This window comes from Wyeomyia smithii, chromosome 2, assembly GCF_029784165.1.
Source record: "Wyeomyia smithii strain HCP4-BCI-WySm-NY-G18 chromosome 2, ASM2978416v1, whole genome shotgun sequence".
NCBI classification, from domain to species: domain Eukaryota; kingdom Metazoa; phylum Arthropoda; class Insecta; order Diptera; family Culicidae; genus Wyeomyia; species Wyeomyia smithii.
Window position 1 is genome coordinate 110,071,838 of NC_073695.1, and position 21,567 is coordinate 110,093,404.

Here is a 21,567-nt window from a genome sequence, read left to right on the forward strand (position 1 = left end):
CTTATAGACTGTCAACAACAAACGAATATCAAAAGGCCCGCAGTCCCAAACTACCAGCACAAATTTAAATGATAGTAGTGAATGGGTTTTATTTAAAATACAGCATCTTTTTTATACCTTTTTAATCATAAGGATTTTTTTAATCAGGATTTGAGTGTACTCCAAAATATTTTTGACTGGTTGTTATCATAAATCTCTTCTTAAAAAAATGTTTTGTTTTTTTAAAATCGGAAGAAATGAGAAAAACAAGATACAAAGTCGGCAGAAGGATAATACAGTTATTAAAATCCCTGCTTAAAATGGCTACTTTATTTACTTTATTTTCAGTTGCACTACTTTTTTGTCATTATCAAACACCAAAAATGCCCAAATATGCGTATTTTTGACGTAAATCAGCCCTTCTGTGCGAGAAGGTACTTTTAGGTCAAAGTGATCTACTTTTGAGCACCAGCACGAAAGTCATTATTTAGGTGAAATTGGATACCTTGAATCATCAATATCAATATCAAGAACTCCATACAAATTTTTACCCAAAATTAAGTATTCGCATTTTATTAAGCTGTTGCGTTGTTTTCACCAATTTTTATGTTTATTATTTACTAGAGACTGTGTTATAAAGAGATACGCAAAGAGAAAAGCAGTAAATATGGCAACCCTTTGCTAATATTCTATTCCAAACAATTCTGGCAACCACATTTAATTTCGCATGACTTTTCATACGCACTAGAAAGTGTAATGAAATTCCGAAACTTTGTAAGGATATATAACTGAGTTTCAAATCTTGTTTATACATTTTTTCAACTTTCAATGCATCACTCATAATACAAGCATAACAAACACATTTTCCGTTCAAACCAGAATTGCACGTGGTTCACAACAATTACACTGATTACAATACATATTCTGTACGAAAAGAAACACTCCTGAGTTTGTTTACTTTGCACACTTGGAGCCTCGATTTGACGGTTCACTTGGAGTTTTCGACCTCACTCTTTGCGTATCTGTTCATAACACCGTCTGTATTATTTACCTAATCCAGGGAAAACATTCGGGTCTGCGATTCAGATTTACGTAAATTATCTTGTGTGTACGTTACCTTGAATTTTTCTTTGTTATACTTTGGAACAACACATGGCGATTTGACAGATATATTCAACAAATTCAGTATTTCAAGAGGTAGAAATCTAATCAAAACATTGCGCGTTACAAGAGCATGAAGCAGCGGTATTAAATTGAATATCAGTTTGGTTTTGTTAATCTTGTTCCTAAAAGCAATGAGTCAATTAACTGAACCATCGTTGGCCAAAGAAGCCGTTTTGCAGGAAAGCTCAAAATTACCGAATGGTACCCCGACAGTTCAAGGTTATGATTGGAATCAAGGTGTGAATTACGAAGCTCTTTTTCAGACCTACAAACACTCCGGGTTTCAGGCCACAAGTTTAGGAAACGCGATTACCGAAGTACAGAAAATGGTGAGTGAGTTTCTAAATATTGTTCCTTATACTGGGTTACACATTGAATGATGAAACAGGATTGAAACTGAAACCAAAGTTAACCGTTCAGGTTTTGGCTATGTGTAATTTCGTTTTATAGTTATAGAAAGACAACTTTTGTTCCATGCATCAAGTGTATTGAACATGTGTTTATGCATTGTAGATAAATTGCCGCATGGAACCTTTAGCCGTAGAGAAACAAGATGCATACGAAGAAGACGAGTTCATCAAACGTAGAAATAACTGCACAATTTTTCTCGGATATACTTCTAATATGGTGTCCTGTGGGGTGCGTGAATCTTTACGTTTCCTGGTACAGCACAAACAAGTCGACTGCATAGTAACTACTGCTGGTGGTGTGGAAGAGGATTTAATAAAATGCTTAGCGCCGACATATATCGGTTCTTTCGAACTCGATGGTAAGCGGCTTCGGGAGCAGGGTATTAATCGCATTGGAAACTTACTGGTTCCCAATGATAACTATTGTAAGTTTGAAACTTGGGTAAACCCGATACTAGACGAAATGCTAGCAGAGCAACGGTCAAGCGGGACACTTTGGACACCTTCAAAAGTTATCCAGCGATTAGGAGAAAAAATCAATAATGAAAGTTCAATCTACTACTGGGCCGCTAAAAATAAAATACCAGTTTTCAGTCCCGCATTAACCGATGGCAGCCTCGGAGATATGATGTATTTTCATTCGTTCCGTAATCCAGGGCTTGTACTGGATATAATTTCTGATTTGAGACGCCTAAACACAATGGCAGTAAAAGCCAATAATTCAGGAATTATTATACTCGGTGGAGGTGTGGTGAAACATCACATTTGTAATGCAAATCTTATGCGGAATGGGGCAAATTTTTCTGTTTTCATTAACACAGCCTCTGAGTATGACGGGAGTGACAGCGGGGCAAAACCTGATGAGGCAGTTTCTTGGGGTAAAATTAAAGTAGATGCATCACCTGTGAAAGTTTACGCCGAAGCTAGTCTAGTGTTTCCAATTTTAATAGCTGAAACCTTTGTTAAAGACTACTTTAAAAATAAACCGAATTAACATGATTTTCGTTACGATTTTTTAATGTATGTTCATCCTAAGAGCCTCGCAAGGCGAACCTGAAAAGCGTTTCTAACAGCTGAGGCAATAAGCCGTATGAATAAAAGCTTTACTCATCCCGTGCAAATTTTACGGGAGAAGCAGAGTAACTTCTTTTATTCATACGGCCTAATGTGAATTTTCACGCACGTTCAAGTGAGTTTCAAAACATTCATGTGCATTGTGCATCACCTGTATCGTGCAAATATGAGCCGTTGCGGAACAGAGTGGTCTAAAGACCATTTTTTCGAAAATGAGTCTTTTTTTCATAAACCGCATCTAATCAAGAAGCTGAAGTTGGGAGATTAAGAAAATTTCGGAAAATCGAGTTTTAAAATTCGTTCGAAACATGTACATAAATCGATGTAATACTATCATGTAACACGTAACATGTAGCATATTACATGTGATAAGGAACATGCCACTTGTTTTGTACATGTCACACGTGATATGTAACATGTTACACGTAATGTAACACGAAAAATCTAACATGTAAAATATTATATAAAAAATATTACATGTAATGTAACACGTGACATCTTACATGTGACATGCTATATGTATCATATAACATGTGACACTAGCCATTTTATACGATTTACCGTCATTTTCTTTGTCATTTACCGGGTTTGTGTACATAGACCACTCAGTTCCGAAACGATTCGAGGATTCCAGTGAATATATATATATATATATATATATATATATATATATATATATATATATATATATATATATATATATATATATATATATATATATATATATATATATATATATATATATATATATATATATATATATTCTTTTTTTTTTTTTTTTCAGGTGGAGGGGAAATTTGCATCCAAACCCCTGGGGTGACCAACCTCAGGGAGTGTGGGGTTGGTTTGAATCAGTGACCGGACCCACTAAAACCCCTCCAGTCTCCAGCCCATAATACTCCCCGGGACCACCGCTAGGTATTGCTTCGGGGAGCGGCTTTTGTGCTCTGTGCACCCTCTTGGTTCTATAGATCTCTTTGCTAACTTAGCTAACTAACCTGGAGACTGGCCGTTAGCTAACACTGGCGTGTCGGTGGTCAACCTGTCGCCTGTTTTGCAATTCTAAAACTATTTGAGAGGCGGCTGTACAAACCGCCCTCTAAATGTTTGGGTCTTTACACATCCTCCGAACTAGGTTGTCCGGAGTGGTGTCTGGCCCGCTCACTACCATCATGTCGCTCCGCGCATGCACAAAACGAGGGCACACGAAGAAGACATGCTCAGCAGTTTCTTCCGCATCCGCGCACACGGGACACATGGGGGACCCCGCATGCCCGAATCTGTGTAGATACTGCCTGAAGCAACCATGACCTGACAGAATCTGTGTCAAGTGGAAGTTACCTTCTCCATGGCGCCTCCCGACCCATCCGGATACGTCCGGAATAAGTCGATGCGTCCATCTACCCTTTGCGGAATTGGACCATTCCTGCTGCCATCTGATCATCGAGAATGACCTTCTGGTGCCTCGTATACCCCTTGTGTCACGTTGATCGAAGCATTCTTTGTCCTCCCTAATGGCTATGCTGATAGGCATCATGCCGGACAGGACGCAGATTGCGTCGTATGACACTGTACGGTACGCGCTCACAACCCTCAGGCACATGAGCCTGTAGGTACTTTCCAGTTTTCGACGATGACTGTTGGTACCTAACGCTTTGGACCACGCTGGCCCACCATACCTAAGTATGGACGAAACCACGCTGGCAAGAAGTTTACGCTTGCTGCCATATACCGCTGAGCTATTGGACATCATTCGAGATAGTCCTGCAGCGGCCGTTGAAGCCCTCTTACAGGCATAGTCGACGTGACTCTTAAATGTGAGCTTATCGTCAACCATAACCCCCAAGAGCTTCAAGGAACGCCTTGAGGTAATGGTGCAGTCACCGACTCTGACCACCGCCTGTTGCTCTAATTTGCGGTTGTTCACAACCGTAACCTCCGTTTTATGGTGCGCTAACTCCAGTTTCCTAGAGTGCATCCAGTCTTCGACCTTGCGTATGCAGTGCGCGGCCGTCAACTCGACCTCTTCGATCGACTCGCCGTAGACCTCTAGCGTGATGTCGTCTGCGAAACCGACGATCACAACCCCTACAGGGAACTTTAGTTTCAACACCCCGTCATACATGACATTCCACAACACCGGGCCCAGGATGGAACCTTGCGGTACCCCTGCGGTGATTGGGACGCACTTTTGACCCTCCTCCGTGTTGTAAACTAGTACCCGATTCTGGAAATAATTTTCCAAAATCTTGTACAACGACACCGGTACGTGGATGCTCCTAAGCGCGAGCGCTATGGAGTCCCAACTGGCGCTATTGAATGCATTCTTCACGTCAAGCGTGACGATTGCGCAATAGCGAATGCCCCAACTCTTACGCTGGAGTGCTACCTCTGCCGTCTTGGTGACAGAGAGAATAGCATCCAGCGTGGATCTACCTTTCTGGAAGCCGAACTGGTTACTTGCCAGACCGTTTACACCCTCTGTGTACTTCACCAGTCTGTTGAGGATAATCCTCTCAAGCACCTTGCCCGTAGTGTCCAGCAGACAGATAGGTCTGTATGCCGATGGGTCCCCTGGCGGTTTCCCAGCCTTCGGCAACAGCACCAATCTCTGTCGCTTCCACCTGTCCGGAAAGAGGCAGTCATCCAGGCACTTCTGCATGACTGCTCGAAATAGATCGGGGGCCACTTTCATGGCCGTCCTGATGGCCAAGTTCGGGATTCCATCCGGTCCCGGTGCCTTGCTCACCTTTAGGGAGTTGGCGATCACGATGAGTTCCTCATTCGTAACCCTTACCTCCTCCACAACCTCTGCACGGCTGCCGTCTCTCACGGACTGGATGCCCGGCAGGTTGGCCGACCATCCCTGGTCTGTGTCTGAGATACTGGAACGTCGGACGTGAGACTCAGCAACCGGAGGCCAAGGATTTGGCTCGTGTCGTGGAAAGAGTCCCTCGATGATACGCTCCAGCATCGCTGGTGATCGCTCTGCAGGCGCCAACACGCCTTTGGTCTTCGCCATTACGACTCTGTAGGCGTTGCCCAACGGATTCGTATTGGCACTCGCGCATAGCCTATCGAAGCAGGCCCTTTTGCTCGCCTTTATCGCACTTTTAAGCGCCGATCTTGCAGATCCGAATACTACACGGCGCTCTACCCTCTGTGCATCGGTACGTGCACGTTGCAACATCCGTCTTGCACGGAGGCACGCGCTACGGAGGTCCGCTATCGCGTCGGTCCACCAGTATACCGGTGACTTACCATTCCTAGGTTGGCGGGTCCTAGGCATGGTGGCGTCATACGCCCGCGATAATGTGGCAACTAATTGGTCAGCACTCGGGCGGAGCTAACTGCCCCCCTCGCGCTCTCTTCTCATTGCTTCTGCAGATACCTCGGCATCGAAATGCGATGTCTTCCACCCGCGGACGGTCGGAGTATTGGCTCTACCCGTCGCCTGCCGCCTCACGTTCTGGACTACGCTATAGCAGACCGACTGGTGGTCACTATAGGTGTAGCCATCGTCTACCCTCCAGTTCACGATCAGTCCTGGGCTGGAGAACGTCACGTCGATGATCGACTCCGCACCATTTCTGCTGAATGTACACTTGGTTCCAACGTTGGCCAGATCTAGGTTGAGCTTTGCCAAAGCTTCCAACAAGATCTGACCCCTCCGGTTCGTGCGGCGGCTTCCCCACTCAACAGCCCAAGCGTTGAAGTCGCCCGCCACTACTAAGGGTGTTAGTCCCGTCAGCTCCATAGATAACAAATCGACCATCTGGGTGAACCTTTCGATAGACCAACGCGGCGGAGCATAACAACTGCAGTAGAACACTCCGTCCACCTTGGCAACCGCGTATCCTTCATTTGAGGTTGACACAACCTCCTGAACCGGGAACTTGCTGGTCGTGCAGATGGCCGCCGTACTGGACTTATCTGCAACCCAATTACCGTTTCCGGGAGGAATGCAGTAGGGGTCCGATACGATTGCGATGTCCGACCGCGACTCAGACGCTGCTTGGTATAGCAGCTGCTGTGCCGCATAGCAATGGTTCAGGTTCAATTGTGTCACCCTCACGCCCATGGTTTCGTGGCCGCCTTACCGGCTGGGCACCGTGGGCCTCCCATAAAGTGCTTGGCGTCCCGTTTTCCAGTACATACCAAGCACTTGGGAGGCTCCCCGCAGTCTTTAGCTTTATGGCCAGCACCACCACAACGCCTACATAACTGGCTCCTATCGGGCCCCTTGCAGGTCCAGGACTTGTGTCCTCCCTCGAAACACCTGAAGCAAACGTCCGGCTGCTGGAGTATGCTCAGGGGACATACTGACCAGCCAACCTTAAGTTTGGCTGTCTTCAGGGCCAGAGTTGCATCGGCCGAAGCAAGCCGGAAAGTGGCCACCTGGGTCCCCGCTGGACCCTTTCGGAGGCGAATTACCTCAGTGGCTACTTCCACTCCGCACTTTTCCTTGAGGGCCTGTGCAATATCGCACCTCTCGGTGATTTCATCCAGGTTTTTGAGCTGGAGAGTCACCTCTGAGGTGAGTGCCCGAATTTGCACATCTTTCCCGAGGACCTGCTCGGCTACCGTCTTGTAGGCAGCGCCCTTGTTTTTAGCATCCTTACGGAGCTCAAGGATCATCTCGCCGGTGCGAGAACGACGGATGGTCCGCACATCCGCTCCCAGATCCTTGAGCTGGGTTTCGCCTCTCATTTTCTTCAAGACTTCGGAGTACTTGGACCGATCCGTCTTGAGTATGAGGGCGTCGCCCCTGCTTCGCGCCTTCTTTCCCATTTTTGGACGATTTGTCGCCTTCTCGTCGTTGCGCTTGCTGTCTTTTTGGCGCTTCCTTCCTCCCACGGTAACCCAAGGGTTTCCCGTAGCTGCCACTTCGGCAGACTTTTCGGCGGACTTGGAGGCCGTTGGTGTGCTATCTCGCGGGCTTAGCACAACCAACCGTTTCTTGCTGTTCTCGGGGGCTTCCCCCGGAGACTGCCTTGCTCTTTTTGCGGCTGACCCGGAGGCGCAAACCGCTGCAAACATGCAGGTGTCCGTTTGGACCGACTTCGTCGCCCTTCCGGTCACCTCCGTTGCATTCTTCTCTGCAGCCACCACTCTTGCCTTGAGCTCGGCGTGCTCCTTCTTCGCAGCATCGACGGAGGACCGAAGCATGTAGAGAGCCTGCTTCAGGTACTTCGTCGTGTTGGTGCGACTTTTCGCAAACTCGATTATGGCATCGAGCTGCTCCGACAGCGCTACTACCTTCGGTAGCGTGTCTCGCTGTCTTCCGACCGCCTTTATCAACAGTGGACCAGCCACTGCGATGTCTTGCGTCGATCCGGTAGGCGTACTGCCTTTGCCGTCTTCGCAGGCGTCCTTTACTGCATCCATCTCCGCCTTTCTCGGCGGAGCCCTCTGGATGCCTCCTCGTGCAAACGGGGTTTTCAACCCATCTGCGCCCAATTGTTGATCTTCATTATTTTTGTTCATTTTTGTTAAATGGGTCCCCCTTCCAGCCGCTATCCTTATCCATACTGGAGTGGTCGCCTATCTGGTCCCATGGTAGTCTATGCCGAAGCAGTGAGGCCATGGCTAGGGGCGGCTGCCATAGCGCCTTATGAGCAACTATGACACCCCCGACCGGCGCAAGTCAGGAAAGGACATCTGATCCCACTCCTGCCCGGTTCCCACCGGGCAATGAATTTGGAACGTACTGGAAGGCCTGCCAGGTTTTACGGGACGGAGACCCCTGCACCGGTTGTTGTCTCGCCGTTTCAAGCCGTTGTCACACGACCTTACTAAGGGAGCTCGGCGCAGGTGCCAGCCCAGAATCGTGGTACGAAAACGAAATCCGACTCTTATCATATGGCGTTGCGACCAGTTACCGTAATTGGGAACTTACTGGCATCAATCCCAATGGGCGAATTAGTGCATTTGGGTGGTGGGAGCGGCACTATTCGCTCCGTCAGAGCTGCTTCCGGATAATGTGGCTTTTGTGAGAATTCGGCGGCCCAATGCCTGAGTCTCACCACAACCTAGGCTAGCTCTCGCTGATGGTCCGGGACTGCGTTCTTGCAGTTAGCACTTCCGTGGCCTACGGTAATCGCCAAATACCGACCCGTGGTGGCATACAGCTCTGCCAAATATATATATATATATATATATATATATATATATATATATATATATATATATATATATATAAAATCAGAAATCCGTTAACATATATATATAAATCAGAAATCCGTTAACAGCTAAACTACCCAATTTCATGGTTCTTCATTCCGTCATTGATATTTATTGAAATCAGTGTTGGCTCATGCAGAGCTGAAGCGGGTAGCTTTTTTCCAAGTTTAAGTTTAACTTAAATCTACTTCTTTGCAACGTCAATAGCTTCCGCTACACCGGCCACCGCACAATCTGATCGATTGAGTTTAAGCCCTTCAATTTTTTCTAGTGCACCTTCATTGGGTCTACTACGAAAGGCTAAAACTCAAGAGGCTGAAACTCGAAAGGCTGAAATCACGAAAGGCTAAAAACTACAAAAGGCTGAAAAACACGGAAGGCTGAATCACGAAAGGCTGAAAATCATAAGGCTGAAAATTCAAAAAAGTTTCTCATTTTCGATTTCATCATTTGTGTGAACTATTTGTGTTGACTATCAGACTGTCGCCAACGTCTGTATATTTTCTTGCGATGTTTACCACCGAAAATCTTCCGGTCCATGAGATATAGACTGTTCCGAAAATTATAAATACATCTTCTTTCTTGAATAAAACAGAAAATGCAGGATTTTTTTGGTCGGGTTCACAGATTCAGCTTGTTTTGGATTTCGTTTTGGCTGTTTCTGCTTCCGACGGGTCTGCAGACCCATTCTTCTCTTGGCACGCATAACGTTACTCGCCGAGGTTCCAAGCTTTCTTGCCACATCTCGTACTGATACTGAAGGATGCCGCTTGTAGTATTCCTTAACCTTTTTGTCCATTGTGGGATCAACAGGCCCGGGTTTTCTACCACGTCTTGGGGCATCAGTAAATGTGCACTCTTCACAATACTTCCGCAATGCGGTTTGAACTGCTCCGACACTTATACCTTCTACTCTGGCTAATTTTCTTATAGAAAGACCACTCACGGTGCCATTTGTGCACAATTCGCTTTCTTTGCTCGGGAGAAAGGCCATGCATTTTCAAAATTTCGCACTTAATGTTAGATAAAATGACAGCATCTGTTTCTTTTGGATGTAAACAACAGGACGCAGCCAACGTTTGGTTGAATACTGCACGTTATTTGAAATGACGGTTGATCGTAAGTGTATTTATAATTATCGGAACGGTCTATATTTCAATAGCACAATTTCTGCATTTAAACATATGCTTATAAACTACATATAATGCAACACACTCGTGGCCTTTGGCCAACTCGATTGTCCGGGGTGAATGCTGTTCTTACTCACTACCGCTCGTTCGGACGTAAACTAGGATATAACCCCTATGTTTGGAATAGACCTAGGAAATCCAACAGATCAGTTGTTTGAGTGCACGAGACCGTCGCTTCCGACGGCGGGTCGGTGGCCGGCTCGGGCTGCGAGAGCAGTGCCGGTCTTAAGGGCCGCCACAGTTCCTTGCCCTCGATTATGCGGCAGAGCCGCATCAGGTATAACACCTATGGATACGAGAATACGAGTACCTATGGGTATGGGCATACGAAGTGGTAGATTGTCTAGGGGTGAGGTTTGGAGACTAGACCGTCGATTCCACACAGAACCGCATTGGTATGGTTTTCAATCAGTATGTTCAACGAAAAAACAAGCTATTTTACACATTTGTGGAGGGTTACCACTTTTCCCTTAATCTATTCCATTGCCATTAATCCTTTATTTGCCTCAAAGGCATGTATTTTAACAAATTACTTTTTGGTTTATCAAGATGCGAAACAAATATACTTTGTCACCTTAGGAAAATTATGAATTCAATAGAGTCCAAAATTTTTAATTTTGATTCAAATCACAAAACATTCAGCCTTTTATGATTCAGCCTTTCGTACATTCAGCTTTTTGTGAATTCAGCCTTTTGTGCATTCAGTCTTTCGTATATGATACATACTTTTCAGCCTTTCGAGTTTCAGCCTCTCGTGCTTCAGCCTTCCGTTGCTAACCCACCTTCATACGATATATGAGCCGTTGCGAACCAGAGTGGTCTATGTGCCATCGAGCAAATTGTTCAGGAGAATCAATTTTCGAAAAATCTCTGAATAAAATTCTGTTCAACGAATTCTTTCAAACAAAATGTTCTAATATAAAGGTTATGAAGTGGTTTAACATTGGGATACATAAAATTAACAGTTTCTTTGCGAAATCGGTGATTTTATCTCACCAATGTACATAGACTACTATGACTTCATATATATATATATATATATATATATATATATATATATATATATATATATATATATATATATATATATATATATATATATATATATATATATATATATATATATATATATATATATATATATATATATATATATATATATATATATATATATATATATATATATATATATATATATATATATATATATATATATATATATATATATATATATATGAAGTCATAGTAGTCTATGTACATTGGTGAGATAAAATCACCGATTTCGCAAAGAAACTGTTAATTTTATGTATCCCAATGTTAAACCACTTCATAACCTTTATATTAGAACATTTTGTTTGAAAGAATTCGTTGAACAGAATTTTATTCAGAGATTTTTCGAAAATTGATTCTCCTGAACAATTTGCTCGATGGCACATAGACCACTCTGGTTCGCAACGGCTCATATATCGTATGAAGGTGGGTTAGCAACGGAAGGCTGAAGCACGAGAGGCTGAAACTCGAAAGGCTGAAAAGTATGTATCATATACGAAAGACTGAATGCACAAAAGGCTGAATTCACAAAAAGCTGAATGTACGAAAGGCTGAATCATAAAAGGCTGAATGTTTTGTGATTTGAATCAAAATTAAAAATTTTGGACTCTATTGAATTCATAATTTTCCTAAGGTGACAAAGTATATTTGTTTCGCATCTTGATAAACCAAAAAGTAATTTGTTAAAATACATGCCTTTGAGGCAAATAAAGGATTAATGGCAATGGAATAGATTAAGGGAAAAGTGGTAACCCTCCACAAATGTGTAAAATAGCTTGTTTTTTCGTTGAACATACTGATTGAAAACCATACCAATGCGGTTCTGTGTGGAATCGACGGTCTAGTCTCCAAACCTCACCCCTAGACAATCTACCACTTCGTATGCCCATACCCATAGGTACTCGTATTCTCGTATCCATAGGTGTTATACCTGATGCGGCTCTGCCGCATAATCGAGGGCAAGGAACTGTGGCGGCCCTTAAGACCGGCACTGCTCTCGCAGCCCGAGCCGGCCACCGACCCGCCGTCGGAAGCGACGGTCTCGTGCACTCAAACAACTGATCTGTTGGATTTCCTAGGTCTATTCCAAACATAGGGGTTATATCCTAGTTTACGTCCGAACGAGCGGTAGTGAGTAAGAACAGCATTCACCCCGGACAATCGAGTTGGCCAAAGGCCACGAGTGTGTTGCATTATATGTAGTTTATAAGCATATGTTTAAATGCAGAAATTGTGCTATTGAAATATAGACCGTTCCGATAATTATAAATACACTTACGATCAACCGTCATTTCAAATAACGTGCAGTATTCAACCAAACGTTGGCTGCGTCCTGTTGTTTACATCCAAAAGAAACAGATGCTGTCATTTTATCTAACATTTAGTGCGAAATTTTGAAAATGCATGGCCTTTCTCCCGAGCAAAGAAAGCGAATTGTGCACAAATGGCACCGTGAGTGGTCTTTCTATAAGAAAATTAGCCAGAGTAGAAGGTATAAGTGTCGGAGCAGTTCAAACCGCATTGCGGAAGTATTGTGAAGAGTGCACATTTACTGATGCCCCAAGACGTGGTAGAAAACCCGGGCCTGTTGATCCCACAATGGACAAAAAGGTTAAGGAATACTACAAGCGGCATCCTTCAGTATCAGTACGAGATGTGGCAAGAAAGCTTGGAACCTCGGCGAGTAACGTTATGCGTGCCAAGAGAAGAATTGGCCTGCAGACCCGTCGGAAGCAGAAACAGCCAAAACGAAATCCAAAACAAGCTGAATCTGTGAACCCGACCAAAAAAATCCTGCATTTTCTGTTTTATTCAAGAAAGAAGATGTATTTATAATTTTCGGAACAGTCTATATCTCATGGACCGGAAGATTTTCGGTGGTAAACATCGCAAGAAAATATACAGACGTTGGCGACAGTCTGATAGTCAACACAAATAGTTCACACAAATGATGAAATCGAAAATGAGAAACTTTTTTGAATTTTCAGCCTTATGATTTTCAGCCTTTCGTGATTCAGCCTTCCGTGTTTTTCAGCCTTTTGTAGTTTTTAGCCTTTCGTGATTTCAGCCTCTTGAGTTTTAGCCTTTCGTAGTAGACCCAATGAAGGTGCACTAGAAAAAATTGAAGGGCTTAAACTCAATCGATCAGATTGTGCGGTGGCCGGTGTAGCGGAAGCTATTGACGTTGCAAAGAAGTAGATTTAAGTTAAACTTAAACTTGGAAAAAAGCTACCCGCTTCAGCTCTGCATGAGCCAACACTGATTTCAATAAATATCAATGACGGAATGAAGAACCATGAAATTGGGTAGTTTAGCTGTTAACGGATTTCTGATTTATATATATATGTTAACGGATTTCTGATTTTATATATATATATATATATATATATATATATATATATATATATATATATATATATATATATATATATATATATATATATATATATATATATATATATATATATATATATATATTTGGCAGAGCTGTATGCCACCACGGGTCGGTATTTGGCGATTACCGTAGGCCACGGAAGTGCTAACTGCAAGAACGCAGTCCCGGACCATCAGCGAGAGCTAGCCTAGGTTGTGGTGAGACTCAGGCATTGGGCCGCCGAATTCTCACAAAAGCCACATTATCCGGAAGCAGCTCTGACGGAGCGAATAGTGCCGCTCCCACCACCCAAATGCACTAATTCGCCCATTGGGATTGATGCCAGTAAGTTCCCAATTACGGTAACTGGTCGCAACGCCATATGATAAGAGTCGGATTTCGTTTTCGTACCACGATTCTGGGCTGGCACCTGCGCCGAGCTCCCTTAGTAAGGTCGTGTGACAACGGCCTGAAACGGCGAGACAACAACCGGTGCAGGGGTCTCCGTCCCGTAAAACCTGGCAGGCCTTCCAGTACGTTCCAAATTCATTGCCCGGTGGGAACCGGGCAGGAGTGGGATCAGATGTCCTTTCCTGACTTGCGCCGGTCGGGGGTGTCATAGTTGCTCATAAGGCGCTATGGCAGCCGCCCCTAGCCATGGCCTCACTGCCTCGGCATAGACTACCATGGGACCAGATAGGCGACCACTCCAGTATGGATAAGGATAGCGGCTGGAAGGGGGACCCACTTAACAAAAATGAACAGTAATAATGAAGATCAACAATTGGGCGCAGATGGGTTGAAAAACCCGTTTGCACGAGGAGGCATCCAGAGGTCTCCGCCGAGAAAGGCGGAGATGGATGCAGTAAAGGACGCCTGCGAAGACGGCAAAGGCAGTACGCCTACCGGATCGACGCAAGACATCGCAGTGGCTGGTCCACTGTTGATAAAGGCGGTCGGAAGACAGCGAGACACGCTACCGAAGGTAGTAGCGCTGTCGGAGCAGCTCGATGCCATAATCGAGTTTGCGAAAAGTCGCACCAACACGACGAAGTACCTGAAGCAGGCTCTCTACATGCTTCGGTCCTCCGTCGATGCTGCGAAGAAGGAGCACGCCGAGCTCAAGACAAGAGCGGTGGCTGCAGAGAAGAATGCAACGGAGGTGACCGGAAGGGCGACGAAGTCGGTCCAAACAGACACCTGCATGTTTGCAGCGGTTTGCGCCTCCGGGTCAGCCGCAAAAAGAGCAAGGCAGTCTCCGGGGAGAGCCCCCGAGAACAGCAAGAAACGGTTGGTTGTGCTAAGCCCGCGAGATAGCACACCAACGGCCTCCAAGTCCGCCGAAAAGTCTGCCGAAGTGGCAGCTACGGGAAACCCTTGGGTTACCGTGGGAGGAAGGAAGCGCCAAAAAGACAGCAAGCGCAACGACGAGAAGGCGACAGATCGTCCAAAAATGGGAAAGAAGGCGCGAAGCAGGGGCGACGCCCTCATACTCAAGACGGAGGGGTCCAAGTACTCCGAAGTCTTGAAGAAAATGAGAGGCGAAACCCAGCTCAAGGATCTGGGAGCGGATGTGCGGACCATCCGTCGTTCTCGCACCGGGGAGATGATCCTTGAGCTCCGTAAGGATGCTAAAAACAAGGGCGCTGCCTACAAGACGGTAGCCGAGCAGGTCCTCGGGAAAGATGTGCAAATTCGGGCACTCACCTCAGAGGTGACTCTCCAGCTCAAAAACCTGGATGAAATCACCGAGAGGTGCGATATTGCACAGGCCCTCAAGGAGAAGTGCGGAGTGGAAGTAGCCACTGAGGTAATTCGCCTCCGAAAGGGTCCAGCGGGGACCCAGGTGGCCACTTTCCGGCTTGCATCGGCCGATGCAACTCTGGCCCTGAAGACAGCCAAACTTAAGGTTGGCTGGTCAGTATGTCCCCTGAGCATACTCCAGCAGCCGGACGTTTGCTTCAGGTGTTTCGAGGGAGGACACAAGTCCTGGACCTGCAAGGGGCCCGATAGGAGCCAGTTATGTAGGCGTTGTGGTGGTGCTGGCCATAAAGCTAAAGACTGCGGGGAGCCTCCCAAGTGCTTGGTATGTACTGGAAAACGGGACGCCAAGCACTTTATGGGAGGCCCACGGTGCCCAGCCGGTAAGGCGGCCACGAAACCATGGGCGTGAGGGTGACACAATTGAACCTGAACCATTGCTATGCGGCACAGCAGCTGCTATACCAAGCAGCGTCTGAGTCGCGGTCGGACATCGCAATCGTATCGGACCCCTACTGCATTCCTCCCGGAAACGGTAATTGGGTTGCAGATAAGTCCAGTACGGCGGCCATCTGCACGACCAGCAAGTTCCCGGTTCAGGAGGTTGTGTCAACCTCAAATGAAGGATACGCGGTTGCCAAGGTGGACGGAGTGTTCTACTGCAGTTGTTATGCTCCGCCGCGTTGGTCTATCGAAAGGTTCACCCAGATGGTCGATTTGTTATCTATGGAGCTGACGGGACTAACACCCTTAGTAGTGGCGGGCGACTTCAACGCTTGGGCTGTTGAGTGGGGAAGCCGCCGCACGAACCGGAGGGGTCAGATCTTGTTGGAAGCTTTGGCAAAGCTCAACCTAGATCTGGCCAACGTTGGAACCAAGTGTACATTCAGCAGAAATGGTGCGGAGTCGATCATCGACGTGACGTTCTCCAGCCCAGGACTGATCGTGAACTGGAGGGTAGACGATGGCTACACCTATAGTGACCACCAGTCGGTCTGCTATAGCGTAGTCCAGAACGTGAGGCGGCAGGCGACGGGTAGAGCCAATACTCCGACCGTCCGCAGGTGGAAGACATCGCATTTCGATACCGAGGTATTTGCAGAAGCAATGCGAAGAGAGCGCGAGGGGGGCAGTTGGCTCCGCCCGAGTGCTGACCAATTATTTGCCACATTATCGCGGGCGTATGACGCCACCATGCCTAGGACCCGCCAACCTAGGAATGGTAAGTCACCGGTATACTGGTGGACCGACGCGATAGCGGACCTCCGTAGCGCGTGCCTCCGTGCAAGACGGATGTTGCAACGTGCACGTACCGATGCACAGAGGGTAGAGCGCCGTGTAGTATTCGGATCTGCAAGATCGGCGCTTAAAAGTGCGATAAAGGCGAGCAAAAGGGCCTGCTTCGATAGGCTATGCGCGAGTGCCAATACGAATCCGTGGGGCAACGCCTACAGAGTCGTAATGGCGAAGACCAAACGCGTGTTGGCGCCTGCAGAGCGATCACCAGCGATGCTGGAGCGTATCATCGAGGGACTCTTTCCACGACACGAGCCAAATCCTTGGCCTCCGGTTGCTGAGTCTCACGTCCGACGTTCCAGTATCTCAGACACAGACCAGGGATGGTCGACCAACCTGCCGGGCATCTAATCCGTGAGAGACGGCAGCCGTGCAGAGGTTGTGGAGGAGGTAAGGGTTACGAATGAGGAACTCATCGTGATCGCCAACTCCCTAAAGGTGAGCAAGGCACCGGGACCGGATGGAATCCCGAACTTGGCCATCAGGACGGCCATGAAAGTGGCCCCCGATCTATTTCGAGCAGTCATGCAGAAGTGCCTGGATGACTGCCTCTTTCCGGACAGGTGGAAGCGACAGAGATTGGTGCTGTTGCCGAAGGCTGGGAAACCGCCAGGGGACCCATCGGCATACAGACCTATCTGTCTGCTGGACACTACGGGCAAGGTGCTTGAGAGGATTATCCTCAACTGACTGGTGAAGTACACAGAGGGTGTAAACGGTCTGGCAAGTAACCAGTTCGGCTTCCGGAAAGGTAGATCCACGCTGGATGCTATTCTCTCTGTCACCAAGACGGCAGAGGTAGCACTCCAGCGTAAGAGTTGGGGCATTCGCTATTGCGCAATCGTCACGCTTGACGTGAAGAATGCATTCAATAGCGCCAGTTGGGACTCCATAGCGCTCGCGCTTAGGAGCATCCACGTACCGGTGTCGTTGTACAAGATTTTGGAAAATTATTTCCAGAATCGGGTACTAGTTTACAACACGGAGGAGGGTCAAAAGTGCGTCCCAATCACCGCAGGGGTACCGCAAGGTTCCATCCTGGGCCCGGTGTTGTGGAATGTCATGTATGACGGGGTGTTGAAACTAAAGTTCCCTGTAGGGGTTGTGATCGTCGGTTTCGCAGACGACATCACGCTAGAGGTCTACGGCGAGTCGATCGAAGAGGTCGAGTTGACGGCCGCGCACTGCATACGCAAGATCGAAGACTGGATGCACTCTAGGAAACTGGAGTTAGCGCACCATAAAACGGAGGTTACGGTTGTGAACAACCGCAAATTAGAGCAACAGGCGGTGGTCAGAGTCGGTGACTGCACCATTACCTCAAGGCGTTCCTTGAAGCTCTTGGGGGTTATGGTTGACGATAAGCTCACATTTAAGAGTCACGTCGACTATGCCTGTAAGAGGGCTTCAACGGCCGCTGCAGGACTATCTCGAATGATGTTCAATAGCTCAGCGGTATATGGCAGCAAGCGTAAACTTCTTGCCAGCGTGGTTTCGACCATACTTAGGTATGGTGGGCCAGCGTGGTCCAAAGCGTTAGGTACCAACAGTCATCGTCGAAAACTGGAAAGTACCTACAGGCTCATGTGCCTGAGGGTTGTGAGCGCGTACCGTACAGTGTCATACGACGCAATCTGCGTCCTGTCCGGCATGATGCCTATCAGCATAGCCATTAAGGAGGACGTAGAATGCTTCGATCAACGTGACACAAGGGGTATACGAGGCACCAGAAGGTCATTCTCGATGATCAGATGGCAGCAGGAATGGTCCAATTCCGCAAAGGGTAGATGGACGCATCGACTTATTCCGGACGTATCCGGATGGGTCGGGAGGCGCCATGGAGAAGTTAACTTCCACTTGACACAGATTCTGTCAGGTCATGGTTGCTTCAGGCAGTATCTACACAGATTCGGGCATGCGGGGTCCCCCATGTGTCCCGAGTGCGCGGATGCGGAAGAAACTGCTGAGCATGTCTTCTTCGTGTGCCCTCGTTTTGTGCATGCGCGGAGCGACATGATGGTAGTGAGCGGGCCAGACACCACTTCGGACAACCTAGTTCGGAGGATGTGTAAAGACCCAAACATTTGGAGGGCGGTTTGTACAGCCGCCTCTCAAATAGTTTTAGAATTGCAAAACAGGCGACAGGATGACCACCGACACGCCAGCGTTAGCTAACGGCCAGTCTCCAGGTTAGTTAGCTAAGTTAGCAAAGAGATCTATAGAACCAAGAGGGTGCACAGAGCACAAAAGCCGCTCCCCGAAGCAATACCTAGCGGTGGTCCCGGGGAGTATTATGGGCTGGAGACTGGAGGGGTTTTAGTGGGTCCGGTCACTGATTCAAACCAACCTCACACTCCCTGAGGTTGGTCACCTCAGGGGTTTGGATGCAAATTTCCCCTCCACCTGAAACAAAAAAAAAAAAAACAAAAAAAAAAAAATATATATATATATATATATATATATATATATATATATATATATATATATATATATATATATATATATATATATATATATATATATATATATATATATATATATAAAACGCGTGATCGTTGTCCTTCGAATTTTAAATGAAAAATAAAACTCGCTTTAAATCACTTGAATGACATAGGTACATAGGCGAACTGCAATGAAGCGGTTTCAATTCGTTATTTAAAAACCGAAGGACAACGATACAAAATTGTTGAAAATCACGGTTTGCTTAGAAAATGAAGCTGTTTCAGATGATACAAAAACTGGTACGAGCGGTAATGGCGGATGTATTCGACTAGTGAACCTGCATATTAAAGAAATGACAAGGCACTCACCGTTAAGGCAACTGTCATCATCAAAACGGGCGAACTGTATAATTTTACATTGCTGTTATCCGTTTTGATGTTGACAGTTGCCTTGTCATTTCTCTAATATACAGGTTCACTAAATTCGACATTCGATGTAGGTTGTCAAACTGCTAGTTCATTGAATATTTTCATTGAACTGAAAATAGTTAGATGGGTTTGACATATAATGGAGGTTGTTGAACTTCTAGTTCAATAGATTTTTCCATTGAACCAGTATCAGGGTGGCCACTCAATATCAATTTTCAATTTCCCGGTTTTTTCCCGAAGATATTTAGTGAAATTTCCCGGTGTTTTATTTTTAAAACATATGAGAAAAAAATCAATTTTCACATGCTTATTTGTGCCTTGCAAAAATAGTGTTACAAAACTATGAAAAACATTCCTCCTTCATCGTGTTTAGCTGTTTGTCGACTTGAGCAAGTACCTTCATGGTGATCTGCTGCACAATTTCCGCCCTCTTTATCTCCAAATCGTTGACAATCTTTGCCTTCTCGCGCTCTTTTGCTTCCTTCTGCTTCTTTCTCTGTCAACCTTCTCTCGAGCTTGCAGTGCTTCTGTATCAGGATGCCAATGAAATGCGTGGGATAAATTTAAGTGTTGGGGCATAGAGTTTTTGTCTTTTAGAAAAATGTCCTCAGGCAAAACTTGATGCGGACTTTGGGAAGAAGAGCCTCAAGTGACCAATGAAAAAATGCACATGAAACTGTCAAGATGCATTTTGCAAAATGCATGAAACGTTGAGATCTGTTATTTCAAAACAATTTTTTTTTCGAAAAACTTCGATCCTGGGACTTTAAAATTTTCGAGCTGGGGTCAATGTAATGTATAAGAAATTTTCTCATGGTCCGTAAAATAAATTCAACTGACACTCTGAATAAACAATTTGAAAAAAAAAAGCTTTTAGCTACAGTTTGTTTTTGATATAGAAAAAATCTGAGAAATCATTAACAAACAGCTCTTCAAGGTGGCGTCTTTCCCCAACAAAATCAAGTAGTAAAAAGGTCCAACACAGAATGAAAAAAGATTTTTTTTCTGCAAAACACTTAATGTGGAGAATGTTAAAAATAACAGTCTTGATTATTTATATTATTACGAAATTTCAGCAGATATTGACCTAGTTTCCGCAACATGACAGACAAACAGTAAATTTATCCACCTGACCAAGCCTGATTTTATTTGACGCAGATCTTGCTGCGAAGCCGCTGTCGACTTTAGCTGAAACCAACAACCAGCTTTCCCCTAGCCGGCAGAATCATGCCAGTTAGGTAAACTGAAAAAACCGGTTCTCATGTTGACATTTCCTCAGAAACTGTTGAACAAATGAAGCGGCAGACATAAAGGAGGATGATTTTCCCGGCGTAAAGCCCAATTTCCCGGTTTTCCCGTATTTTTTCCCGGTGATTTGAAATTCCCGGCTTTTTCCCTCTTTTCCCGTTTTTCCCGGTAGAGTGGCCACCTTGCAGTATCATTTTATGTCCAATGAACTTTAGTTTGACAACCTACATTAAATATTAAATCTGGTGAACCTGTATATTATAAAAATGACAAGGCACTCATCGTTAAGGCAATTGTCAACCCCAAAACAGGCGAGCTGTGTAATTTTGCATTGCCGTTATCCGTTTTGATGATTTTGATGATGACAGTTGCCTTAACGGTGAGTGTCTCTGCGTCTCTCTGGTGTATAGGCTCCCTAAGGCTGACTAATCAAATCCATCCGCCATTACCGCTCGTGGAAAGCTAGATAGCTCAACAACCTAAACCTCAGTTTAAAAACCTAAATTAATCCACCTAGCGGTCAGACCCAGCCTTTCTCATTCAAACTTTTATTTGTAAAAATAGATTTACATGAACGCTTCGAACCAATGAATGTATATTCACTCTTTAGGTTCTAAAATATTGATGTTGTAATCTATACATATAAAAATGCAGTCCTCTGTCTGATCCTTATTGGCTCGAAAACTACCGAACCGATCGACGTAAAAATTTGTATGTAGGGGTTTTTGGTGCCGATAAAAGTTCCTATGACAGTTTGAGACCCCTTCCTCTTCTGGAAGGGAGGGGTCCCATACAAATGAAACATAAATTTCTGCAAATTACCATAATAGTTGGACGCCCCTCTCTTTGCTGGAAGAGAGGGGTTCCATACAAATGAAACACAAATTTCTGCATATCTCGAGAAACAACCGAGTAAATGGAACCAAATTTAGCATGTGAATGTTTTTAGGGGTAACAAATATGTCCAT

At 45.5% G+C, this 21,567-nt stretch overlaps 1 protein-coding gene across 2 annotated transcripts; it reads left to right on the forward strand.

Moving 5' to 3' along the window:
* The first annotated feature begins 1,122 nt into the window (after positions 1-1,122).
* LOC129722497 (probable deoxyhypusine synthase) lies at positions 1,123-2,552 on the forward strand. Of its 2 annotated transcripts, XM_055675957.1 has the most exons (3): positions 1,204-1,344; positions 1,407-1,472; positions 1,657-2,552. In XM_055675957.1, the coding sequence occupies exons 1-3, from the start codon at positions 1,342-1,344 to the stop codon at positions 2,545-2,547; spliced, it is 960 nt and encodes a 319-aa protein (XP_055531932.1). In that variant the 5' UTR covers positions 1,204-1,341; the 3' UTR covers positions 2,548-2,552. The 2 variants fall into 2 exon arrangements, with proteins under 2 accessions (XP_055531931.1, XP_055531932.1); XM_055675956.1 differs by having other exon boundaries at positions 1,123-1,472.
* The last annotated feature ends 19,015 nt before the right edge of the window (positions 2,553-21,567 follow it).